The sequence below is a fragment of the Coregonus lavaretus genome, assembly GCF_964263955.1.
Source record: "Coregonus lavaretus genome assembly, contig: HAP1_SCAFFOLD_6951, whole genome shotgun sequence".
NCBI lineage: Eukaryota > Metazoa > Chordata > Actinopteri > Salmoniformes > Salmonidae > Coregonus > Coregonus lavaretus.
Window position 1 is genome coordinate 1,375 of NW_028159092.1, and position 27,702 is coordinate 29,076.

A 27,702-nucleotide genomic window follows, 5' to 3' on the forward strand; every position below is an offset into this window, starting at 1 on the left:
GTAAATCCTACACCATGATAGGTGGTGATGAGTCCATGCAGACCCTGGGGATCATCCCCTGTGCCATCTCCTGGCTCTTCAAGCTCATCAACGAGAGGAAGGAGAAGACGGGAGCACGCTTCTCTGTCCGAGTCTCAGCCGTAGAGGTCTGTCACTCTCTCACTCTAAGGCTGCGTTTACAAAGGCATCCCAATTCTGATCTTTTGCCCAATTATCGTCAAAAGAGCTGATCTGATTGGTCAAAAGACTAATTGTGCTGCCTGTGTAAACGAAGCCTAAGAGCCGGTTTGCATTTTAGTCCAGGAGGAGGCTTAATCAGGGTCTGGGAAACCAACCCTAATTCTGTTGTTTACAGAATGACAGAATTCTAGAATATGTATGAAATAGTTGTTGTATGTTCTAGGTGTGAGGGAAAGAGTGGGTTTTGATAGTTGTGTGTTCTAGATGTGGGGTTATGATGGTAGTGTTCTATGCTCTATGTTCTAGGTGTGGGGTAAAGAGGAGAACCTGAAGGACTTGCTGTCTGAAGTGGCGACAGGCAGTTTGCAGGACGGCCAGTCCCCTGGAGTCTACCTCTGCGAGGACCCCATCTGTGGCATGCAGGTAAGATGGCACTAGTCATCTCGTCAACTAATCATCAAAACATTGATAATCTCAATCAGGTGTGTCAGTGATGGGCTGGAACAAAGCCCTGCACACCCTGTGGCTGTCCACTAAACTAGTGTAATTATTTTGATCGCCATTAGCATTAGCTTTCACTTTAGCAACAACTACTCTTCCTGGGGTCCATGCAAAGCACCAGACCCAAAGCCTCCCGAGTACAGCAGCGGTCTAAGGCATCACTACAGCCTGGGGTTCGATCCCAGGCTGTGTCATTACTGGCCATGACCGGGAGTCCCATAGGGCGACACACAATTGGCCCAGCATCATCTGGGTTAGAGGAAGGTTTGGCCGGGAGGGCTTTACTTGGCTCATCACGCTCTAGCGACTCCTTGTGGCGGGCTGGGCGCCTGCAGGCTGACTTCGGTCTTCAGTTGAACTGTGTTTCCTCCAACACATTGGTGCAGCTGGTTTCCGGGTTAAGCGAGCAGGTGTTAAGAAGCGCGGTTTGGCAGGTCATGTTTCGGAGGACGCATGACTCGACCTTCACCTCCCCCGAGCCCTTTGGGGAGTTGCAGCGATGAGACAAGATCGTAATCACAAAATTAGGGGTCAACATTTAAAAAAAATAAAATAAAATAAAAATAGAGGTAGAAACATCTGTGTCTTTTAATCATGGTCCTGGGGACCCAAAGTGATGCACATTATATTTTTTGCCCTAGCACTTCACACTTGATTCCACTAATCAAAGTTTTGATGATGAGTTGATTAGTGGAATCAGGTGTGTAGTGCTAGGGCAAAACTAAAATGTTTACCGTTTTGGGTCCCCAGGACCAGGATTGAGAAACACTGACATAGAGTAGCTCATTAACCCACAAGATTACAAGGAGAGAAACAGAGGTAGTTGGCTGAAAACATTTACATTTACATCATTTAGCAGACGCTCTTATCCAGAGCGACTTACAAATTGGTGCATTCAACTTATGATAGTAAGTGGGACAACCACTTTTTCTTCCTTTTTTTATGGGGGGTGGGGGAAGAAGGATTACTTTTATAATATTCCAAGTATTCCTTAAAGAGGTAGGGTTTCATGTGTCTCCGGAAAGTGGTCAGTGACTCCGCTGTCCTGGCGTCGTGGGGGAGCTTGTTCCACCATTGGGGTGCCAGAGCAGCGAATAGCTTTGACTGGGCTGAGCGGGAACTGTGCTTCTGTAGAGGTAGGGGAGCTAGCAGGCCAGAGGTGGATGAACGTAGTGCCCTCGTTTGGGTGTAGGGTCTGATCAGAGCCTGAAGGTAAGGAGGTGCCGTTCCCCTCACAGCTCCATAGGCAAGCACCATGGTCTTGTAGTAGATGCGAGCCTCAACTGGAAGCCAGTGGAGTGAGCGGAGGAGCGGGGTGACATGAGAGAACTTGGGAAGGTTGAACACCAGACGGGCTGCAGCGTTCTGGATAAGTTGAAGGGGTTTAATGGCACAGGCAGGGAGCCCAGCCAACAGCGAGTTGCAGTAATCCAGACGGGAGATGACAAGTGCCTGGATTAGGACCTGTGCCGCTTTCTGTGTAAGGTAGGGTTGTACTCTGCGAATGTTGTAGAGCATGAACCTGCAGGATCGGGTCACCGTTAGCGGAGAACGACAGGGTATTGTCCAGGGTCACGCCAAGGTTCTTTGCACTCTGGGAGGACACAATGGAGTTGTCAACCGTGATGGCGAGATCATGGAGCGGGCAGTCCTTCCCCAGGAGGAAGAGCAGCTCTGTCTTGCCGAGGTTCAGCTTGAGGTGGTGATCCGACATCCACACTGATATGTCTGCCAGACATGCAGAGATGCGATTCGCCACCTGGTTCTCAGAAGGGGGAAAGGAGAAAATTAATTGTGTGTCGTCTGCGTAGCAATGATAGGAGAGACCATGTGAGGATATGACAGAGCCAAGAGACTTGGTGTATAGAGAGAATAGGAGAGGGCCTAGAACTGAGCCCTGGGGGACACCAGTGGTGAGAGCACGATTCTCGCCACGCCACCTGGTAGGAGCGACCTGTCAGGTAGGACGCAATCCAAGAGTGAGCAGCGCCAGAGATGCCCAACTCGGAGAGGGTGGAGAGGAGGATCTGATGGTTCACAGTATCAAAGGCAGATCTAGAAGGATAAGGGCAGAGGAGAGAGAGTTAGCTTTAGCAGTGCGGAGAGACAGTGACACATAGAAGAGCAGTCTCAGTTGAATGACAAGTCTTGAAACCTGACTGGTTTGGATCAAGAAGGTCATTCTGAGAGAGATAGCAGGAGAGTTGGCTAGAGACGGCACGCTCAAGAGTTTTGGAGAGAAAAGAAAGAAGGGATACTGGTCTGTAGTTGTTGACATTGGAGGGATCAAGTGTAGGTTTTTTGAGGAGGGGTGCAACTCTCGCTCTCTTGAAGATGGAAGGGACATGGCCAGCGGTCAAGGATGAGTTGATGAGCGAGGTGAGGTAAGGGAGAAGGTCTCCGGAAATGGTCTGGAGAAGAGAGGAGGGGATAGGGTCAAGCGGGCAGGTTGTTGGGCGGCCGGCCGTCACTAGTCGCAAGATTTCATCTGGAGAGAGAGGGGAGAAAGAAGTCAAAGCATAGGGTAGGGCAGTGTGAGCAGGACCAGCGGTGTCATTTGACTTAATAAATGAGGATCGGATGTCATCAACCTTCAAAATGGTTGACAAAGTCGTCGACAGAGAGGGATGAGGGAGGGGGATTCAGCAGGGAGAAGAAGGTGGCAAAGAGCTTCCTAGGGTTAGAGGCAGAGGCTTGAAATTTAGAGTGGTAGAAAGTGGCTTTAGCAGCGGAAACAGAGGAAGAGAATGTAGAGAGGAGGGAGTGAAAAGATGACAGGTCCGCAGGGAGTCTAGTTTTCCTCCATTTCCGCTCGGCTGCCCGGAGCCCTCTTCTGTGAGCTTGCAATGAGTCGTCAAGCCACGGAGCAGGAGGGGAGGACCGAGCCGGCCGGGAGGATAGGGGACATAGAGAGTCAAAATATGCAGAAAGGGAGGAGAGGAGGGTTGAGGCGGCAGAATCAGGAGATCGGAGGGAGAAGGATTTAGCAGAGGGAAGAGATGATAGGATGGAAGAGGAGAGAGTAGCGGGAGAGAGAGAGCGAAGGTTGCGACGGCACATTACCATCGGAGTAGGGGCAGAGTGAGTAGTGTTGGAGGAGAGCGAGAGAGAAAAGGATACAAAGTAGTGGCAGGAGACTTGGAGGGGAGTTACAGTGAGATTAGTAGAAGAACAGCATGAGGTCAAGCGTATTGCCTGCCTTGTGAGTAGGGGGGGACGGTGAGAGGGTGAGGTCAAAAGAGGAAAGGAGCGGAAAGAAGGAGGCAGAGAGAAATGAGTCGAAGGCAGACGTAGGGAGGTTAAAGTCACCCAGAACTGTGAGGGGTGAGCCATCCTCAGGAAAGGAACTTATCAAGGCGTCAAGCTCATTGATTAACTCTCCAAGGGAACCTGGAGGGCGATAAATGACAAGGATGTTAAGCTTGAATGGGCTAGTGACTGTGACAGCATGGAATTCAAATGAGGAGATAGACAGATGGGTCAGGGGAAAAAGAGAGAATGTCCACTTGGGAGAGATGAGGATTCCTGTGCCACCACTGCGCTGACCAGATGCTCTCGGGGTATGCGAGAACACATGGTCAGATGAGGAAAGAGCAGTAGGAGTAGCAGTGTTTTCTGTGGTAATCCATGTTTCCGTCAGCGCCAGGAAGTCGAGGGACTGGAGGGTTGCATAGGCTTAGATTAACTCTGCCTTGTTGGCCACAGAACGGCAGTTCCAGAGGCTGCCGGAGACCTGGAACTCCACGTGGGTCGTGCGCACAGGGACCACCAGATTAGAGTGGCAGCAGCCACACCGTGTGAAGCGTTTGTATGGCCTGTGCAGAGAGGAGAGAACAGGGATAGACAGACACATAGTTGACAGGCTACAGAAAAAGGCTACAATAATGCAAAGGAGATTGGAAACTAGGAAGGCCCTTGCCTCCCAGACAGAATGCACTGTTTCCTCCAGTGTTTTCCTCTACAGTCTGTCTCAATGTGGCGTCTCAAAGGAAACCCACAGGATTACTGCTAAGGCAGCTGGAGTGAGTGTATGATGATGGCAATATCAGACCTAGAGCACTGTAGTAGTATATCATTATATCTCTCTGTGTATACCCCCAGGCACTAGGATCTGTTATCTTTACTGGCTGTTTTTAACCTAACACTCTCTAAGGTTACACACACACATGCAGATACAGACACACACACACACGTAGATGTGCTTACACACACTCTCTATCTATAGAGAACACAAAAACCGCAAACCTCTGAGAATCGGAACTCTGCTAGTTAACCTACCCATCGTCTTTCTCCTCCTGTGTGTGGTTTTATCCTCATTTAGTTATTTTCTCTTCTGGGGTAATTTAGTTTTACATCTTAATGGGCGTGTGTGTGTGTGTGTGTGTGTGCCTGTGGTTATATGTTGATAGGATTAGTGTGTGTGAGACAAGGGTATCAGTGTAATCCCTAGCTAATCTGAGATAATCTCATGTTCTAATGATACCCCACAGCATTTTAGTCATAATGCTACTCTGCCTATCTGTGTCTGTCTTTACAGACACCATACACTGCATGACATACAAACATGCACGCACACACACACACATGCACGCAAGCACGCACACATACACACACACAGAAAGAAAAATGCCTGTACTGTAGTTTGTAAAATGATCAATTTCCCTCTTACCTCGGAAACAGTAGTTTAAAGTGACTAAAGCATAAAATTAATTTATCTTACCTACTCTGTAATCTCCCCCCAGCTCCAGAACCAGAGTGAGCTGCGAGCCCCCACGCCAGAGAAAGCAGCCTTCTTCCTGGATGCAGCCATAGCAGCTCGCTACAGCAGCAGAGCTGACGCTGACCCAGAGGAGCATCTCAACTCACACATGCTGTTCACACTGCACATTTACCAGTACCGCATGGAGAAGACTGGCAAGGGAGGGAGTGAGTACTGCACACACACACACACACACGCATACACACAAACGCATGCACACACACACACACACTGTATCTGTTGTGTCCCAGGTTGTCAGTCAGACTGTCTCCGCGCTATTTATACAGTGTGATGTCATGCGCTTGTGTATGTGTGTGTTTGTGTATTAATAGTGTGTGATAACGTAGTCAGATACGTGATAACATGGCTAGGAGAAGGTGTTGTTCCCTATGTGTGATGGAGAGGGATAATCTGCCCCATCCTTTTCTTTTTTTTATGGGGGGGGGGGTAGATCAGCTTTAATATTGCAGATAGATTATTATAATCTCCCACCATAATAATAGAGTCTAGAATTGCTTGCAAGGTCGATAATTTATTATATATATTTTCAAAGAAGTGCCATCATTATTTGGTCCGTAAAGGTTAATGAGCCATATTTGTTTATGGTCCAATAACATATTTTTAAAATAATCCATCTACCTTGCATATCTGTTTGGACAATTTGCACATTCGGATCGAAATTACTGTTAATTAATATCATCACCCCTTTTGAGTTTCTTTGCCCATGGGAGAAGTATATTTCACCCCCCCCCCATTCCTTTTTCCACGCAACTTCATCTAGAATTGTTGAATGAGTTTCCTGTAAACAATAGATATTATATTCCTTCTCTTTGAGCCATGTAAATATTGTTATTCTTTTGTTATTATCTGCTAAGCCATTACAATTATAACTGGCTATACTTATTTCACCATATACCATAATGAGATACTATTTATCATTATATATGTTTGTAAATTTACCAATAGAAAATACCATAGTGATTGAGTGTCCATATAGCTGTACCATGATATTTGCATTGCTACTAAGTAACCCTCCAATTGTTCTCCACTAATTCCCACGCTAAAGCCCCTCCCCGTCCCAAGTTGGGCCGTCATCCCAGTGATCGGCATACCACCCCCTCTCCCTCCGGATCCCTAGGGCCCTGAGAGGCCAGGACCCATCCATCGAAAAGAGCACACAGTGCCACCCACAAAACAGAAGCAGGTCAACCGCCAAAAGCATTTCCAATGCTCTCACCTCAATATATATATATATAGCTATTTAAAAATATATATCTATTCAAATATCTTGCATATCTTATTTTCCAGCATTATCAATTAATATGCGTAATAATGTTGGCAGTTCATGCGTAGGATTTTAACCTATAACCCGGATTGCCATTGTATTACATTACATTTTTGACAAGCAATTATTATTTTAGCAAACAATTATTGTGGTTCATCCTATATTCTCCCTTGCATCAGATGTGGGATAAACACACACACGCACATACTCTAACACACTCAACCCCTTTCCTCCACAATCAACCATAAAATCAGATGCTCAACGGTTGTTACATCCCAGAGCCCAACTCAAGAAAGGACCTCATATACGAATGCATATACAGTTACAGCTGTTTGAGAAAGCATGCAAGATTGAGCAAAAATATAATCTGCTCTTATGGAAACACTGAACACCGCCTGACACACACACACACATGCAGGACGCACACGCACGCACACACACACATACACACACCGCCTGACACACACACACATGCAGGACGCACACACATGCACACACACACACACACACACACACACACATACACACACACAGACACACACACCATCTGCATCCGTTCATTTCTCCTTATCATACAACACCTCAGTCTGATTCAGACAGCTGGGTCAGACACCCCACAGGAGGTTGGTGGCACCTTAATTGGGGAGGACGGGCTCGTGGTAATGGCTGGAGCGGAATAGGTGGAATGGTATCAAATACATCAAACATTTGGTTTCCATGTGTTTGATGCCATTCCATTAGCTCCTTTCCAGCCATTATTATGAGCTGTCTTCTCCTCAGCGGCCTCCACTGACATACACACACACACTCTCACTTAGACTGATCCACAAAGACCTATATAGCCATGCATACTTGCACCCTGGGACAAACTCTGTCCTGGGGACCCCACTGGGTGTACGTTTTGGGTTTTGCCCTTGCACTACATCTGATTCAAATAACCAACTCATCATCAAGCTTTGATTATTTGTATCAGCTGTGTAGTGCTAGGGCAAAAACCAAAACGTGCACCCAGGGCTGGCCCCAGGACCGAGTTTGGGAAACCCTGCTCTAATCCACAGATGGAAAGACATGCACACACACACACAGTAATACACTGACACACAAAGATTGCTTAGAGAAGGTAAATGGGAACCAGATGGGCTGAACAGACCTAGAGAGGTATTCATTCTTGACTGACTTTTTTATTTATTTATTTCACCTTTATTTAACCAGGTAGGCCAGTTGAGAACAAGTTCTCATTTACAACTGCGACCTGGCCAAGATAAAGCAAAGCAGTGCGATAAAAATAACAACAACACAGAGTTACATATGGAATAAACAAAACGTACAGTCAATAACGCAATAGAAAATCTATATACAGTGTGTGCAAATGTAGTAAGTTATGGAGGTAAGGCAATAAATAGGCCATAGTGCAAAATAATTACAATTTTGAGTTCCAGAGCATACACAAGGAAGGCAGTGTATACACACATGCATACACACTCCCCGCTCCCGACAGGTGATGTGTTGACAGGGAAAGGACACGTAGCTGAACACACACCTGAGCTGGCTGTGTGCTTATATTTGTCCTATTTCACACATGTGTACTAATGTGTGAATTGGAAATGTTTTTTTTGCATATCCCAACTCCCATGAGTCAGAGAGTAGGGCCACGGCCAGGGTCTGCCATTATCAACGGCGACCCTGGAGCAATTAGGGTTAAGTGCCTTGCTCAAGGGCACATCGGCAGATGTTCACCTTGTTGGCTCTGGGATTCGAACTAGCGACCTTTTGGTTACTGGGCCAACGTTCTAACCGCTAGGCTACCTGCTGCCCAATGTTGCCGTATGTGTGTGTGTGTGCATGTGAGTGCACGCATTTATGCGTGTGTGCGGGCATGTCTCTGTGTGTGCGTGTGTTTGTGCTGAGGCTGACATACATGACCTCCTCTGAGATGAGCAGATCCAAAATGCTGGGAGATTAAGTGTTGCATAGTGCGTTTTGGATCTATCACCCTGTGAAATACTGTTACTGAGTTTCGTAACACACTGTAAAAAAATACATGTTTTGCACAACAATTAATGTATCCTTTTTTCACCCCTATTTTCTCTCCCCTCTCTCTGTCCTCTCTTTCTCCTTCCTCTCTCTCTCTTTCTGTCCCGTTCTCTCTGTCCCTCCCTCCCCTCTCTGTATACCCACTCTCCCCGGTTCCCCTCCTGTCCCTCTCTCACCACCCCTCCCCTCCTCTCCCTTTCTCCAGTGTCGGGAGGTCGCAGTAGACTCCACCTGATAGACCTGGGCAGCTGTGTGAAGGTGCTGGGAGGAGAGAAGGGCAGAGACAGCAGCAGTACAGCAGCAGGGCTGTGTCTGTCTCTCTCTGCCCTGGGGAATGTCATCCTGGCTCTGGTCAACGGCAGCAAACACATCCCCTACAAGTACGTGTGTATTGGGGGGGGGGGGGGGACTTGCTTAGAGACTGGGACTGAGGGGGTTAGGGCTTGGGTCAGCTTCCACTGGTGACTGGCTCATTATGTATCTCTACATATCCAACCCAATATATCACATTCCTGTAATATTAATATTATACTTTAAACCTATGAATAAACCTGCTAATTATTTTAGATATATTAATGAGATGGTACACTTAAATATGCAGATCATTCGACTCACGATGATTCCTGTAAGCCCGGCCCGGACTTAATTCTGCAAAACTAACGTGAAATAATAATGTATAGAATGCCATTTGCTCTCTTTGATCAGAGTGGCTAAATGCCTGCTGAAGCTTTGGAGAGGGAGAGAGAGAGAGACAGAGAGACAGAGAGGCGAGAGGAAAGGGAGAGGGAGAGAGGAGAGGGAGGAGAGAAGAGAGAGAAGGGAGAGGGAGAGAGAGAGAAGGGTGCTGTGGGGTTGATTTAAAGCCTAATAACAGATGCTGCTTCGTAATTATTACCTGAGACCGCTAGGAAGAGGTTTTTGGGTCTGTTTTTTCATGAAGAGAGAGAGCGAGACCATGAGAGAGGGGAGAGAGGGGGAGGAACGAGAGGCAGAGAAGAGAGCAAGGAGGAAAGGAGTGAAACGAAAGCAGGGGAGAAAGGCTGTGAAACAGTGGTATGCATATTTTCATTTTTCCCAAGAATATGCAGGCTCCCCTCCCTCCCTCCCTCCCTCCCGCCCTCCTCCAGTGCAGATAGCTCAGCTCCTCGGCTCTCTAATTTAATCACGAGCTCGGCATTTACATTGCAAAGCAGCCCACCACTTTACGCCGGAACTGTAAACATTACACACACGTAGGCATACAAACACAAATACACACATATGCATGCATGCGTATAATGCTCGCTCTCTCATTATTTCTCTCTCTCTCACACACACACACACACACATATATAATTATAGGTTGGGGCCATTTGCAATGACTGGAACATTAGTTGCAGATAACTGGAATGCACCATAAATTAATATAAAATCCGTTCTGCACAAATCACTGATCTTCTGCTTAATTTAATTAGACCGAAACACTCGCAGCCCCAATATTATTTTCCTCTTTCTTCTCCATTTTCCCTAATTTCTCTCATTTCTACCTTAATGAGATCAATTAAGAGACTGATAGAGATGTCAGACGAGGGAGATGCAATTACTAACGTTTATGTGACGAAGACACTGATAACTATTACTAATGACATGACTCAGAGAGAGAGAGAGAGAGAGAGGAATGGAGGGAGAAAAGAGGAGAGGATAATATTGAGGACAGTTGAGGCAGACAGCAGAGAAGAAAGGATGGGATAACTGATGTGTGTGTGTGTGTGTGTGTGTGTGTGTGTGTGTGTGGCCGGGGGCTGTGTTTTTATAAAAGGAGGAGAGCAGCTTGAGGTATTGAGCCACAGAGGAGCCTGAGATCCGTTCTGCCCTGAGGGTCCCAAACAGCTCACAGGAGTTACCTACCAAACACACGCACACACACACCCACATGCACACACACCACATGCACATGCACACACACACACACACACAAACACCGGCAGACAGATAATTAACCCTATAACAAACACAGGAGAGGGAGAGCGTTAAATAAACACACAATCCTACAGCTACTGTCCCATATGTTCCAGCCATAGAGAGATTAACCATCAATGTAGCTAACGCTCAGGTCTGGAGATCATTGCTGATTGGTAGAGAGGTGAACAGTGATTTTATGGTTTTGATAGATATTATCCTTCAGAATAGTGTGTGTGTCTGTGTGCACGTGTGTGTGTTTGTATGTGTGTGTGCATGCATGCATGCGTCTGTGTGTGCGTGCGTGATGTAATGTGTATATGTGTGTGCATGATTTAACATGTGTATGTGTGCTTATGCCTGTGTTAGTGTGTGATGTAATGTGTGTATGTGTGTTCCAGGGACAGTAAGCTGACCATGCTACTGAGAGAGTCACTGGGCAACATGAACTGTCGGACCACCATGATCGCCCACATCTCCTCGTCGCCTAGCAACTTCTCTGACACGCTCTCCACCATCCAGATTGCCTCGCGCGTCCTCCGCATGAAGAAGAAGAAGACCAAAGTCAGCATGGTAGGCATTATCAATTAATCAATCATTTATTCCATCATTCATTCAATCAATAAATCAGTCCATTACATAAAGCAATTCTCCTTCTCATACATTTCACAGTTCTTTTTTGTGGGGCTCAACTTCTAAATGTCCAGATTGATATTTCAGTAAAAAAGTTCACTTTCAGTATTGCTGGAACTTGATGATACAGTATTACAATGATAGGCAAGTAAATTAAAATGTAGATTCTAATTGGTTTATTTAAAAAAGAGTTGTTTCTCTCATCCATTTTCACGTTCCCTCTCTTTTTCAGCAATACACGTCCAGTTCATCAGGGGGTGAGAGTTCGTGTGAGGAGGGTCGTATGCGTCGCCCCACCCACCTGAGACCATTCCACTCCCGTAGCTCTGCCGACTCCAACCTTCCCCTGCTGCACCTCTCCAGCGACCCAGACGACTACTCCAGTAGCGAGCAGTCCTGCGACACCGTCATCTACGTGGGCCCCAATGGGGGTGCTATCTCGGACCGCGAGCTGACCGATAATGAGGGTCCACCAGAGTTTGTCCCCATCATTCCTGCTCTGCTGAAGAGCAAAGCCGAGTCTGGCATCCTGCCGACTACGCCAACTCTACAACAACAACAACAGCAACAGACAGTACTCTCGCAGCCCCAGCCCCAGCCTGCCCCTACACAGACACACACCCAGCCCTCTGCCCTGCCTACACAGTCCCTCACCACCCTAACCCAGCCCCCACTCCCGCTCCTCCAACCCCTGGGCCAACCCCTGCCCCCTGTGCCAGAGGAAGGGGCGGAGTGTCTCAAGTGCAACACCTTCGCCGAGCTGCAGGAGCGGCTGGAGTGTATCGACGGGAGCGAAGAGGTGGCCAAGTTCCCCTTTGAGGAGGTGCTGGTTAATAGGGGGTCCAAGTCTGACACCCTGGTTCCCCCTGGGTCTGAGACAGGGCCTAAGGGAGGGATGGAAGTGGGAGTGGAGCTGGAGGTAGAGGTCTCCAGGAGGTTGTCCAATGACCAGCAGCTCCAGGAGATCAGGGAGGTGGTGGAAGAGGCAGAACTGGCCCAGACCATGATAGAGAGTCTGAGTCTGACCGGCAGCCGCAGTGTGACGGGCAGCAGTGGAGCTGGACACACCAACACTAACCCTCTACAGAGGGCCAAGAGCGCCAGCCTCCATGACAGGTCAGATCTGTTTGTTTGTTTGGATCCCCATTAGCGGTTACAAAGCAACAGCTACGAAAAACAATGCAAAACATACCTTATTGTTCCTTTAGCTTGTATAGTTTTATCGAATGCCTTATAATTTTAATGTCTCTTGAAGGTATTTTTGTTTTCAATATCTTCTATTTTCTTTTCTATTTCTCTTCCTATCTATTTGATTGACAGTCGTGAGTCTCTGAGCGCGGGCAGTAGCAGTGATGGTAAGCCCCGCCCCCTGGGCTCTCCTCGGCTGGGCATCGCCTCTCTTACCAAGACCTCTGACTACAGGCCTCCTTCCTCACCCTCACAGCGCTGCAAGGTACACTATCTGTCTCTCACACCTCTACTGTCTTTGCTTGTGCAATTGTACAGTTATTGTGTTTAATCTTACCTCATAAAATGCGTTTCCATGAAAATGTACAGTACTGTTATGAAGCATATTTGGGTCCTTGAAAAGCGCTATAAAAATATCCAATATATGATTATGATTATTATCTAGGTCTACACCCAGAAGGGTGTGATGCCAGGAACGCCCCCTCTGTCCTGCCAGAGTCTGTCTACTGCAGACAGCCTGGCTGCAGATAGTGGGAGGTCCTCTACAGAGTCCCTGCTGCAGTTGGAGTCCCTGTCCAGGACCTCCCCTATGAGAATGAGTCCCCAGATCCTAAAGCGCACCTACTCATCGTCTGCCAGCCTGGGGTCGGCTGAGACACTGTGTGACGACAATGTTCCTCAGATACCTCTGGATGGACGCAGGGACGGTAAGTCTTGCTCTTTATTCTATTACTGTGACAACTGTTTTTTGAAGATGTTTTTTATGTATGGTACTGGTTTCGTACTGCGAATTAATTACACGTTCCTTACGTTTTTTCTCTCTTTTTCTGCTCTCCTTTCGTTGTCTATCCTCTCTCTGCCTCCCCCAGTCCCAGCTCCTGGTCTAGCCCCCAGCCCCTCCTCTACCCCAGCCCCAGCAGCCCCTCGCTCTCTGGGGGAAGATGAGCTGGTGTTCACCCTGGGGTGTGAGGAGGGGCTGGAGGTCCGGGGCCTGCTGGAGAGCGGCGGTCGTCCCACCAGCATAATTAGCTTCACCAGCGACTGTTCCGTCACCGCCCTGGCCTCGGGATCCCGCCCTGTCTCCATCATCAGCAGCATCAGCGAGGACCTGGATTGCTATGGAAACAACACTACTGTCATTGCTACGACCACCGAATTGGTCACAATGACAAGTGCCTCAGTCGCCGGGGTGATCGCCATGGCGGAGGTCAGCATGGCGAAGCTTCGCATGGAACGAGAGGCGATGGCTGCGCTGCCTAGCCGACGGTCATCCATCTCATCGTGGCTGAGTGAGCTGAGTGCTGGGAGTGACGGGGATCAATCTCTGCACAGTTTCAGCCAGTCCCATGGACATGGGGAGGCTCTGGCTGAGCCAGACCCCACACAGGTGCCTCTCTCTGGGGCAGAGGAGCAAGACGAGGTGTCCCTGGGTTCTGGAGGAAGGAAGACTCCTGACAGCGAAGTAGTGTTGTGTGGAGATGAGAAAGGAACAGAGAATGAGAAGAGCACCCTGAATAAAGAGAGGCTGAAGAGAATGCCCCCCTCCCTGGGTAAGACCACCATCACCCTCTCCAACATCCAGACCCTGGGGGCCTCCAGCAACTTCATCCCCTTCAAGACTAACATCACAGCCCACCCCTGTGTGGCCGTCAAACCCATGGTTATACAGGAGCCCACTATACTGTCCTCCCCTACCAAGACTCACCTGTTGTCCAAGGACCCAGCCAAGCCTGCCCCAGCCCTGGTCCTGGCCGCCATGTCCAGCGAGCTCAGCTTCGACGACCCCTGGATGAAGAGAGATGGAGGGGATGTGAGGCCCAAGGAGCTGGTGTGTGAGGTGAAGCCAGAGAAGAGGGTGGTGGAGCAACCAGTCAAGACAGACCCAGCTAAGACCCAGGCCTGGCCCCAGGGTGACAGGGCCAGCAGGGTGGACAGTGGCTATGGAGGGGACCGTTGCAGCTCCAGCAGCGGTGAGACCGTCTCCTCTCCAGACTCCTGTAAGAGGGTGGTGGACGGCTGTGAGATGGTGCTGGTCAGCTCTGGGGAGTGTCTGATGACTCCCATCTACTCTGCCGACATCCTGCACACCGCCAGTCTGCCCCGCGGCTGGCACCGGATCAACCGCCATGACGGCCTGGACGAGGACTCACTCCGCTTCGACGCTAATGGACGAGGGGCAAGGGGGGAGTACCAGGGCCTGGGAGTCACCACCTCCACCCCCTGTAGTCCAAGGGCAACACTGGACCGACGGGGGTTGTCCGGGAGACAAGGCCTGTTCTCCCGCCAGAAAGGGATCCCACCACTGCCACCAGTACGCAAGTCCAGTCTGGACCAGAAGAACCGGGCAGGAGGCCCACTCAGCCCTCTGCATGCACCCAGCCACGGCCTCTCCTTCCTGGGGAGCACCCCGGAGGACCTAGGCGGGCTTGGAGGAGGTGGAGGGAAACAGAAGGGGTATAATGTGGAGAGCAGTAGGTTGTTTAATGCTAAACTAGAGCAGCTGGCTAACAGAACCAACTCTCTGGGGCGGTCCCATGGAGGTCACAGCTCTCATGGCCCCCACTACGACTGCCTCTCCCTGGAGAGGGGGGAGAGCCTCAGCTCTCTGGGCTGTAAGGGGGCAGCCGGAGGGGGGAGGGGGGACTGCAATATGCCCCGTACCGGACGTAGCGTCATCCGCGGTGGCTCAGTGTCATCCTCCTCCTCTAATGGAAACGGTTCCGGTAACAGCCTCGGCAGTGTTCCCCAGTCGCCCAAGTCAAGCCAGTCGAAGATCTCAGCGGTCAGCAAGCTGCTGATGGCCAGCCCTAAGACCCGCAGCATGTCGGCCTCCAGCACCAAGACACTCAGCTTCTCCACCAAGTCTCTGCCCCAGTCTGTCAACCGCAGCTCCAGCCTGCCTCCCAACGGCAAGACCCAGCCCCAACCCCAGCCCCAGCCCCAGCCCCAGGGTCAGACCTCCAGCCAGGCCCTGGGACAAAACAAGGAACCCAGCTCTGGCTCCTGGTCTACCCAGTCTCTGAGTCGCAGCCGAGGGGGAGGCCTGGCCGTCAAGCTGCCTCCGAGAGCCGTCAACGGACGCATCTCCGAGCTGCTTCAGGGCAACGGAGGCTCTCGATCCACCGGTCACAACCGAGGAGGAGGCTCCGAGGCTGGGGAGGAGAGGGGTGCCGGAGGGGGTGGTGGTGGAGGAGGTGGTGGAGGGGCACAGGGAGAGGAGAGACCAGTGGTGGTCCACACCCTGCCGTCTCCCTACAGTAAGATCACAGCCCCCAGGCGGCCCCATCGCTGCAGCAGCGGCCATGCCAGTGACAACAGCAGTGTTCTGAGTGGGGAGCTGCCCCCGGCCATGGGGAAGACAGCCCTGTTCTACCACAGCGGGGCCAGCAGTGGCTACGAGAGCATGCTGAGGGACAGCGAGGCCACAGGAAGCACCTCCTCTGCCCAGGACTCTCTGAGCGAACACAGCTCAGCCACCAGCAGCAGCCGCCGTAGCCTCAAGAACAACAAGAAGAGGAACAACAACACAGGTCTGCTCCTTATGCTGCTTCCCAGTAAGCACAAGACATTGAAAATACTTATTTTCAACATCTTTTCAACCAAAAATACATATTTTCAACGTTATTTCAACGTCTTTTGCTCATAGGGTTTCCCTTCCTTTATGCTTAGTTTTCCTGTTCCATTTATACACTACACAAAACAGTACAGAAATGTATTTAAAGGGTAACACTATAGATGTTAAATTACCTTTGTTCAACTAACTATAACCTTAGTTACGTAGCTTACATCCCCCATACTCAACCTCCAGTTGATGCTCTGTCCTGAATAGAAATAAAATAAAACCTTTGAATATGAAACAAGCCGTCAGGTAAGTAAGTTGACCTTGACCAGCCAGCCAGGCAGGGAGGGAGGGAGGCAGGCAGCTAACCAGGCAGCCAGTCAGGGAGGCGTGTAATAGTGAAATACTTATTTACATTTACATTTTAGTCATTTAGCAGACGCTCTTATCCAGGGCGACTTACAGTTAGTGAGTGCATACATTTTTCATACTGGCCCCCCGTGGGAATCGAACCCACAACCCTGGCGTTGCAAACGCCATGCTCTACCAACTGAGTTACACGGGGCTTATCAGAGTCATTCTCTTAAAGTCAGCCATGATGAATCCCCACATTAGGCTGTCACCTTCTCCCAGGATGAGCCTATGCTCCTCAGCCCCACTGCCCAGAACCAGCCCAGGCATGGTTAAAAACACTGTTGAATGAACCCTCATAAGCTCCTCTATTCCAGATAACATATTTGGTGAGTAAAATGCCCCATTTCAATGTGAATCACAGTGGCAGCGGCAGCGAAATGTAGCTCACAAGACTTCCATTTATGTATAAAAAACTATGTCTCTGGCCAAATTTGGAAATAAATAACTAAATCAGGTTTCAAGCCCTCCTTTCTCCTCACCTCTCATCATCCCCCCTCCCTCCCTCTCCCCTCAACCCAGAGAGGTTGGTAGTGAGAGTGGTCTTGTTGGGTAGACAGACGGCCATTGTCAGAGAGTTCTGTGGGTGGCCTCAGGAAACCAGTGCACTCTTTAACCCCTGTACCCTCTCCATTCCTCCCTCTCCCCTCCCTTACCCTCCTCCCTCTCCCCACTTCTAGGCTGGGACCCCTTTTCATCCCCATTGCCATCCCTTACCTCTCCACTTACCCTCCACCTCCCCTCTATTCCCCCTCCCGTCCAGAGAGGCAGTAAGAGGGAACAGTGATCAGGCTTCTCTATGGTTGACTTAGAACTGCAGAACCCGGGCCAACACAGCCCTGCCTGTGGCTGCTCCAGCCGAGAGAGGAAGGGGGGATGGAGGGAGAGAGAGAGGCTTGCATGGGAAAACATTTTTTAATCAGGTTTCCAGTTGAGGGTCTCATGTATGGTTGATCTTTACTGTAATTTTGGATTCTCTCTCTCTCTCTCTCTCTCTCTCTCTCTCTCTCTCTCTCTCTCTCTCTCTCTCTCTCTCTCTCTCTCTCTCTCTCTCTCTCTCTCTCTCTCTCTCTCTCTTTCCCTCCCTCTCTCCCTCCCCCTCCTCTCTCTCTCTCACTCCCCCCCCCCCCCCCCTCTCTCTCTCTCTCTCTCTCTCTCTCTCTCGATGCAGCAGGCAGTAATAAGGTAGAAATGGGTGACTCGGTGGTGATTTAGAGCAGATCTGTCTGGGTGACCTTTCTGTAGCGCTGGGAGACAAAGAGACAGACGGAACCTTATTAACGTCACCTCTCGACACCCCCCTCTCCCTTCACCCCGTCCATGTGACTGATAAAAACATGTCTGCCGACATAGCTGCCAATTTCTATGCAAATGGTCACTGTGAGTGCGTGAGTGTACGTTCCAGCACACAGCGCTCATTCCAACACACTGGTCAGATAAGAGGGACTGACCCGCTAGGCTTATCTCTCCACCCTGTAATCACCAAATGCACTTCTCTCTCTCCCCTCTCTTTCTCTGTTCTCTTCTCCACTCTCTTATCTTCCGTTCTGCTGCGTTTTCTCCCTGTCTCTTCTCTCCTCTTTGCTGCTCTCCCCCTCCTCCCCTTCTCCCTCTCCCCCAGGAACTCGTGCTAAATACTGGATTGGTGTCGTTGCTCAACCAACCCCCCCCCCCCGCCCAACCTTGGCCCCTCTCTCCAACCCCTACCCCAATGCTAGCCCTAACCCCAGCTCCCACCCCAATGCCAGCCCCTGGCAGAATGGCAGTGTAGGACTCTTGGCTCTGTTATCAGCTATCTGTCCTGGTTTGGTTATCAGCTATTTGCTCTGATGTTTACTCCTGCTGCCTTTGTCAAACTAAAGCCTGGTCACGTCCTGGTCAGCAGAACAGAACAAAACAACACGTCAGTATGCTGTTCTCCTGACCCAGTCACAGTCACAGATGTAGAGTTGCACTGTGGATGCGTTTACACAGGCAGCCCAATTCTGATCTTTTGCCAAATATTGGTATTTTGATCAATTAGTTCAATAATTGGGCAAAATATCAGAATTAGGCTGACTGTGTAAACGCAGCCTACTTTATGTTTCTTATTCGTCCTGTAGGTGATGAGAGTGAGCGATAGATCCTACTGAATTCTACATACTCTAATTCATGTTTCTTAAAGGAAAACTCCACCCAAAAAGGATATTTTGGTATTTGTTTCATTAGTCCATTGTTGACATAGTACCAAAATATGTTGCTTGTCAGCAATCAAGTGTGAACTTTGAATGACCTAAAATGATAACTCCCATATTGGTCTTTCACAATCAGGCCAACCCAAGCTGTACTGTGCAGTAGGCTAATAGTAGGCCTACTATTGAAACAGATAAACTGAGTCAGAAATTCACAGGTTTCAGATATTCCAAAGTCACACTTTTTTTTAAAACAGAAAGCCAACAAAATTGTATGTTCTAAGTCCATAACAATGCTTAAACCACATCAGGAGATCACTTTTGAGGTCTGGGAAAAATCTAAGATATTTTGATTTTTTAGAGTAGTTACCCTTTAATTTGGTTAGCCATGTTTCTGTAGCACATGAGATGGAGTTTGCAAAATAAATGGCCACTGAATTGACACAAATAATCATGATATCATTCTGACAGGTAGGCATAAGCTACTTTATAGCTAGTTAATATTTAATAGAGAAGGTTTTTGGGGAAAGCCTTTCCATCTAGGCTACCAGAAGACTGTTAGGCCTATCATTAGCTTCGCTATATTTTTCCTGTTCCTTAATTGTTTGAAACCTGGATGTTTTACTTCATATTATGAGGCATGTCTTATCTTGCTTCAAATTAGCCTATAGCCAAAATCTCACCATAGAAATGTGAAGGCAATTATTGGTTCTATTGGTTTTCATTCAACTTTCTTTCATTGTCTAGCAGCCAAAGGCATTATCCTAATCATATTAGCAACCCATGATAGTTGTTGCATCTTTAAATCCCCCCTCTTTCTAATGGATATTTCCATCTCTGTCCATGAAACCGCTCGCATGTGCGGTGCACATTTTAGAACCGTGTTTTCCCACAAATTGCATTTTGGTAAATTTACGCGTAGGCCTACTGCAGTGTGTACATTGATGCACCTAAAATGTGAATAAATAATAGTTTATCAACCCTTTAAGCTAAACATTCTGATCTGTTCCATCAGCCCTATTCATTGATATGGCGTATACCTCCACTACACTACTTTGATACGTATCAGTGGAGATTAAGAAGTGAGTATACGCAATGCCCACTGAAAAATAAGTGGGTATACGGCTTATACTTGCGTATACCCCCCACTACACCACTGGTTACATATCTTGAAAACTTGATTGCTGACAAGCAAAACATTTTGGGACTATGTCAACAATATACTAATGAAACTAATACCAAAATATATATTTTGGGGTGGAGTTTTCCTTTAATGTGATTTATGTTTTTCAATGTTGAATTGTTCAACATTGTTGTTTTGCCAACACAATAATGCGAAGAAAGCATATACAGTGGCTTGTGAAATATTCACCCCCCTGGCATTTTCCCTATTTTGTTGCCTTACAACCTGGAATTAAAATGGATTTTTGGGGGGTTTGTATCATTTGATTTACACAACATGCCTACCACTTTGAAGATGCAAAATATTTTTTATTGTGAAAAAACAGAAAACATGAGCTTGCATAACTATTCACCCCCCCGATGTCAATACTTTGTAGAGCCACCTTTTGCAGCAATTACAGCTGCAAGTCTCTTGGGGTATGTCTCTATAAGCTTGGCACATCTAACCACTGGGATTTTTGCCCATTCTTCAAGGCAAAACTGCTCCAGCTCCTTCAAGTTGGATGGGTTCCGCTGGTGTACAGCAATCTTTAAGTCATACCACAGATTCTCAATTGGATTGAGGTCTGGGCTTTAACTAGGCCATTCCAAGGCATTTAAATGTTTCCCCTTAAACCACTCGAGTGTTGCTTTAGCAGTATACTTAGGGTCATTGTCCTGCTGGAAGGTGAACCTCCGTCCTAGTCTCAAATCGACCCAGAACATATCGGTTTTTCTGCCAGAATCACTGAATCACTGGACCTTTAACACCGGATTCATCGCTACCAGCTAGCTGCAACAAAATTGCCGTTGTGGTTTGGCTAATCAACCTGAGCTAGCTTTGAGCCAGGCCCATGAGATGAGCCAGGCCCATCTCCCGGCTATCTACCTCTCTGTCAACCGGACGGGACCACCTAGTGTTGACACGGAGCCCCGCCGATCCAACACGACTGGTCTGCCGACGAAATCGTCTGATGTGGTTACAACAGGCTTCCCGTTACGATGTCGACCACGAAGATTCCATCTGCTATCCCCGGCCCGCTAGCACACGCTAGCCGTGGCCTCTTGCTCGCTAGTGCTTTAGCAGCCCCTGAACTACCTCCGAACTATCCTATTGCTGTTCACCGGACCTTATGATAACTCAGCTATACAGCTGATGCCTGCTGGACTGTTCCTTTTTACGGTACCACATCCTGTTTAGCCTCAGCACAAACTGTGTCGCCATTACCAGCTGTTGTCTTAGCTCTCTCAAATTACACCTGTGATTGCTTTATGCCTCTCTCCCATGTCAATATGGTTTGCTTATTGCTGTTTCGGTTATTTCTTATTGTACTATTTCACTGTAGATCCCCCAGCCCAGCTAAACCTGCCTTAGATAGCTCCTTTGTCCCCACTCCCCATACACGCGGAGACCGACTCAATCAGTGCCTCCAGTGATGCTATCTCTTTCATTGTTACCCAACGCTTAGGTTTACCTCCACTGTACTCATATCCTTCCATATCCTTGTCTGTACATAATGCCCTGAATCTTTTCTACAACGCCCGGATATCTGCCCCCTTTATTCTCTGTACCCAACGCACTAGAAGACCAATTCTTAAAGCCTTTAGCCGTATCCTTATTCTAGTCCTCCTCTGTACCTCTGGTGATGTAGAGGCTAACCCAGGCCCTGTAGCCCCCAGTATCACTCCTACTCCCCAGGCGCTATCATTTGTTGACGTCTGTAACCGTAAAAGCCTTGGTTTCTTGCATGTTAATATAAGAAGTCTCCTTCCTAAGTTTGAGTTATTCACTGCATTAGCACACTCCGCCAACCCTGATGTTCTAGCAGTGTCTGAATCCTGGCTTAGGAAGGCCACCAAAAATTCAGAAATTTCCATCCCCAACTATAACATTTTCCATCTAGATAGAACTGCCAAAGGGGGTGGAGTTGCAATCTACTGCAGAGCTCTATCATACTATCCAGGTCTGTGCCCAAACAGTTTGAGCTTCTACTTCTAAAAATCCACCTTTCCAGAAATAAGTCTCTCACTGTTGCCGCTTGCTACAGACCCCCTCAGACCCCAGCTGTGCCCTGGACACCATATGTGAATTGATTGCCCCCCATTTATCCTCAGAGTTCATACTGCTTGGTGACCTAAATTGGGATATGCTTAACACCCCGGCCATCCTACAATCCAAACTAGATGCCCTCAATCTCACACAAATTATCAACGAACCTACCAGGTACAACCTTAAATCCGTAAACATGGGTACCCTCATAGATATCATCCTGACTAACTTACCCTCTAAATACACCTCCGCTGTCTTCAACCAGGATCTCAGCGATCACTGCCTTATTGCCTGCGTCCGTAACGGGTCCGCGGTCAAACGACCACCCCTCATCACTGTCAAACGCTCCCTAAAACACTTTAGCGAGCAGGCCTTCCTAATTGACCTGGCCCAGGTATCCTGGATGGATATAGATCTCATTCCATCAGTAGAGGATGCCTGGTTGTTCTTTAAAAGTAATTTCCTCTCAATCTTAAATAAACATGCCCCATTCAAAAAATACAGAACTAAGAACAGATATAGCCCCTGGTTCTCCTCAGACTTGACTGCCCTTGACCAGCACAAAAACATCCTGTGGCGTACTGCATTAGCATCAAATAGCCCCCGCGATATGCAACTTTTCAGGGAAGTTAGGAACCAATATACACAAGCAGTTAGGAAAGCAAAGGCTAACTTTTTCAAACAGAAATTTGCATCCTGTAGCACTAACTCCAAAAAGTTTTGGGACACTGTAAAGTCCATGGAGAATAAGAGCACTTCCTCCCAGCTGCCCACTGCACTGAGGCTAGGAAACACTATCACCACCGATAAATCTACAATAATCGAGAATTTCAACAAGCATTTTGCTACGGCTGGCCATGCTTTCCACCTGGCTACCACTACCCCCGGCCACCAGCTCTGCACCCTCCGCTGCAACTTGCCCATGCCCCCCCCGCTTCTCCTTCACACAAATCCAGAAAGCTGATGTTCTGAAAGAGCTGCAAAATCTGGACCCCTACAAATCATCTGGGCTAGACAATCTGGACCCTTTCTTTCTAAAACTAGCCGCCAAAATTGTCGCAACCCCTATTACTAGCCTGTTCAACCTCTCTTTCGTAACGTCTGAGATCCCCAGAGATTGGAAAGCTGCCGCGGTCATCCCCCTCTTCAAAGGGGGTGACACTCTAGATCCAAACTGTTACAGACCCATATCCATCCTGCCCTGCCTTTCAAAAGTTTTTGAAAGCCAAGTTAACAAACAGATCACCGACCATTTCGAATCCCACCGTACCTTCTCCGCTATGCAATCCGGTTTCCGAGCTGGTCATGGGTGCACTTCAGCCACGCTCAAGGTCCTAAACGATATTATAACCGCGATCGATAATAGACAGGACTGTGCAGCCGTTTTCATTGACCTGGCCAAGGCTTTCGACTCTGTCATCCACCGCAATCTTATTGGCAGACTAAATAGCCTTGGTTTCTCAAATGACTGCCTCGCCTGGTTCACCAACTACTTCTCAGATAGAGTTCAATGTGTCAAATCGGAGGGCCTGTTGTCTGGACCTATGGCAGTCTATATGGGGGTGCCACAGGGTTCAATTCTTGGGCCGACTCTTTTCTCTGTGTATATCAATGATGTCGCTCTTGCTGCTGGTAACTCTCAGATCCACCTCTATGCAGACGACACCATTTTTTATACATCTGGCCCTTCATTGGACACTGTGTTAACAAACCTCCAAACGAGCTTCAATGCCATTCAACACTCCTTCAGTAGCCTCCAACTGCTCTTAAACACTAGTAAAACTAAATGCATGCTCTTCAACTGAACGCTGCTTGCACCCGCCCACCCGACTAGAATCACTACTCTCGACGGGTCTGACCTAGAGTATGTGGACAACTACAAATACCTAGGTGTCTGGTTAGACTGTAAACTCTCCTTCCAGACTCACATTAAGAATCTCCAATCCAAAGTTAAATCCAGAATCGGCTTCCTATTTCGCAACAAAGCCTCCTTCACTCATGCTGCCAAACATGCCCTCGTAAAACTGATCCTACCGATCCTTGACTTCGGCGATGTCATTTACAAAATAGCCTCCAACACTCTACTCAGCAAATTGGATGTAGTCTATCACAGTGCCATCCATTTTGTCTCCAAAGCCCCATACACTACCCACCACTGTGACCTGTACGCTCTTGTTGGCTGGTCCTCATTACATGTTTGTCGTCAAACCCACTGGCTCCAGGCCATCTATAAATCACTGCTAGGCAAATCTCCGCCTTATCTTAGCTCATTGGTCACCATAGCAACACCCACACGTAGTATGCGCTCCAGCAGGTATATCTCACTGGTCATCCCCAAAGCCAACACCTCCTTTAGCCGCCATTCCTTCCAGTTCTCTGCTGCCAATGACTGGAACAAATTGCAAAAATCTCTGAAGCTGGAGACTCTTATCTCCCTCACTAACTTTAAGCATCAGTTGTCAGAGCACCTTACCGATCACTGCACCTGTACACAGCCCATCTGAAATTAGCCCACCCAACTACCTCATCCCTATATTGTTATTTATTTTGCTCTTTTGCACCCCAGTATCTCTATTTGCACATCATCTCTTGCACATCTATCATTCCAGTGTTAATACTAATTGTAATTATTTTGCACTATAGCCTATTTATTGCCTTACCTCCATAACTTGCTACATTTGCACACACTGTATATATATTTTCTGTTGTATTTTTTGACTTTATGTCTTGTTTTACCCCATATGTAACTCTGTTGTTGTTTTTATCGCCCTGCTTCGCTTTATCTTGGCCAGGTCGCAGTTGTAAATGAGAACTTGTTCTCAACTGGCTTACCTGGTTAAATAAAGGTGAAATAAAAATAAATAAAAAATACATCTCTGGAAGACTGAAACAGGTTTCCCTCAAGAATTTCCCTGTATTTAACACCATCCATCATTCCTTCAATTCTGACCAGTTTCCCAGTCCCTGCCGATGAAAAACATCAAATCAAATCAAATTTTATTGGTCACATGCGCCGAATACAACAGGTGCAGACATTACAGTGAAATGCTTACTTACAGCCCTTAACCAACAGTGCATTTATTTTAAAAATAAAACAACAACAAAAAAAGTGTTGAGAAAAAAAAGAGCAGAAGTAAAATAAAGTGACAGTAGGGAGGCTATATATACAGGGGGGTACCGTTGCAGAGTCAATGTGCGGGGGCACCGGCTAGTTGAGGTAGTTGAGGTAATATGTACATGATGCTGCCACCACCATGCTTCACTGTGGGGATGGTGTTCTCGGGGTGATGAGAGGTGTTGGGTTTGCGCCAGACATAGAGTTTACCTTGATGGCCAAAAAGCTCAATTTTTGTCTCATCTGACCAGAGTACCTTCTTCCATATGTTTGGGGAGTCTCCTACATGGCTTTTGGCGAACACCAAACGTGTTTGCTTATTTTTTTTTCAAGCAATGGCTTTTTCTCTGGCCATTCTTGAGTAAAGCCCATCTCTGTGGAGTGTACAGCTTAAAGTGGTCCTATGGACAGATACTCCAATCTCCACTGTGGAGCTTTGCAGCTCCTTTGCAGCTCCTTCAGGGTTATCTTTGGTCTCTTTGTTGCATCTCTGATTAATGCCCTCCTTGCCTGGTCCGTGAGTTTTGGTGGGCGGCCCTCTCTTGGCAGGTTTGTTGTGGTGCCATATTCTTTCCATTTTTAAATAATGGATTTAATGGTGCTCCGTGGGATGTTCAAAGTTTCTGATATTTTTATATAACCCAACCCTGATCTGTACTTCTCCACAACTTTGTCCCTGACCTGTTTGGAGAGCTCCTTGGTCTTCATGGTGCCGCTTGCTTGGTGGTGCCCCTTGCTTAGTGGTGTTGCAGACTCTGGGGCCTTTCAGAACAGGTGTATATATACTGAGATCATTAGATTGCACACAGGTGGACTTTATTTAACTAATTATGTGACTTCTGAAGGTAATTGGTTGCACCAGATCTTATTTAGGTTTTCATAGCAAAGGGGGTGAATACATATGCACGCACCACTTTTCCGTAATTTATTTAACAATTAATTTTTTTAATTTCACTTCACCAATTTGGACTATTTTGTGTATGTCATTTCATGAAATCCAAATAAAAATAAATGTAAATTACAGGTTGTAACGCAACAAAATAGGAGAAACGCCAAGGGGGATGAATACTTTTGCAAGGCACTGTAAATGGAAATTGAAATGGGCAACAACAATACCGAAATTGTGTCCCCATTAACTACGTGCGTGTGTGTCTTTGTCTGTGTGTGTGTGTCTCTTTCTCTGTCTGTGTGTGTGTGTTATGTGTGTGTGTCCAGGTACCCAGCGTCGTCGTCTGATTCCCAGCCTGACCCTGGAATCGTCCTCTCCAATCAGGAAGCCCGCCATCAGCTCCAGTGTACGCTGGGTAGACGGTCCGCTAAGCCCCGCCCCCAGGGGAACCACAGAACCCTTTGAGATAAAGGTCTACAAGATAGACGACGTGGAGCGCCTGCAGAGGAGGAGAGAGAAAGGAAACAAGGTGAGAGAGAGAGAGAAAGATAGATAGAGGGATATGGTAAAGACAGATGGTGAGAGAGAGGTGGAGGCGGGAGAGAGAAAGGGAACACATTGAGAGAGGGGTAGAGGGTAGTGGAGGGAGAGAGAGAGAGGGATGATGAGTGTGTTGGTGGTGGAGGACAGAAACATTTAAGATAAATCTTGGAATGGAAAATAGGCCAGGATAAAATCTGATCGTGGGTTATATGCTATGCGTCTTTTAAGGCAATTTGAATGAAAAAATTAATAAAAAAAACATGTATGCACTCACTAACTGTAAGTCGCTCTGGATAAGAGCGTCTGCTAAATGACTCAAATATAAACATATGCAGTGTTTACCGTGAATGCGAATGGAACATTGCCTTTAAAAGCTGCATTGCTTATAACCCGCGATCGGATTGAATCGCGGCCTTAGTTCAAAACACACGAAAGTTTAACAACATCCTCTTATTGCTGTTAAAGAGGTTAGTAGTAGATCATTTAAGGAGTGAGTTGGAGCCAGGCCTTTCCTGTGGACTGTATTTATGTACTGTACCTGGCCAACATGGCACTCCTCTCCTCACACAACACTCTGTCTGTTCTCTGTCTAATGACTAGCTTCCCAGACCCACAGTCTGGCTACATGCCTGACACACTAACTTAGTCAGTCTCTCTGTCTCTGTCTCTGTCTCTGTCTCTGTCTCTGTCTTGTCTCTGTCTCTGTCTCTGTCTCTGTCTCTCTCTCTCTCTCTCTCTCTCTCTCTCTCTCTCTCTCTCTCTCTCTCTCTCTCTCTCTCTCTCTCTCTCTCTCCTCTCTCTCTCTCTCTCTCTCTCTCTCTCTCTCTCTCTCTCTCTCTCTCTCTCTCTCTCTCTCTCTCTCTCTCTCTCTCTCTCTCTCTCTCTCTCTCTCTCTCTCTCTCCTCCCTCCCCTCCCTCCCTCCCTCCCTCCTCCTTCAAACCCTCTCTTTCTCCCTCTGACCCTCTGACTCTTTCTTAAACGTATTTATTTATCTCTCACACCCCTTCTTTCTTTCTTTTCCTCCCCCTCTGTCTCGCTCTCCTTCTCTTCTTTGAGTCTTTCTCTCTCCCTTCTCTCTCTCCCCCACCTGTCCTCTCACCCCTCCCTCCCTCTCCTCTCTCTGTCTCCGTCAGGAGGTGGTTTATTTCAGTGCTAAGCTGAAGACCTTGGAGCACAGGCAGCATCGGATCTCCGAGATCCGAGCAAAGTATGACTGGCTGAAGAAAGAGCTGGAGCAGACCAAGCAGCACTTGATGCTGGAGCCAGAGAAATGGACCACTGAAT

At 47.8% G+C, this 27,702-nt stretch overlaps 1 protein-coding gene across 1 annotated transcript; it reads left to right on the plus strand.

Moving 5' to 3' along the window:
• On the plus strand, positions 1 to 27,702 carry LOC311123288 (kinesin-like protein KIF26B; the record flags this gene model as incomplete). The annotated part of the gene is made up of 11 exons (XM_084197549.1): positions 1 to 146; positions 487 to 603; positions 5,424 to 5,607; positions 8,965 to 9,139; positions 11,099 to 11,270; positions 11,563 to 12,446; positions 12,651 to 12,783; positions 12,964 to 13,225; positions 13,388 to 16,072; positions 26,201 to 26,403; positions 27,552 to 27,702. Coding segments are annotated over 11 exons (5,112 nt in total), but the record flags the coding sequence as incomplete, so codon positions are not given.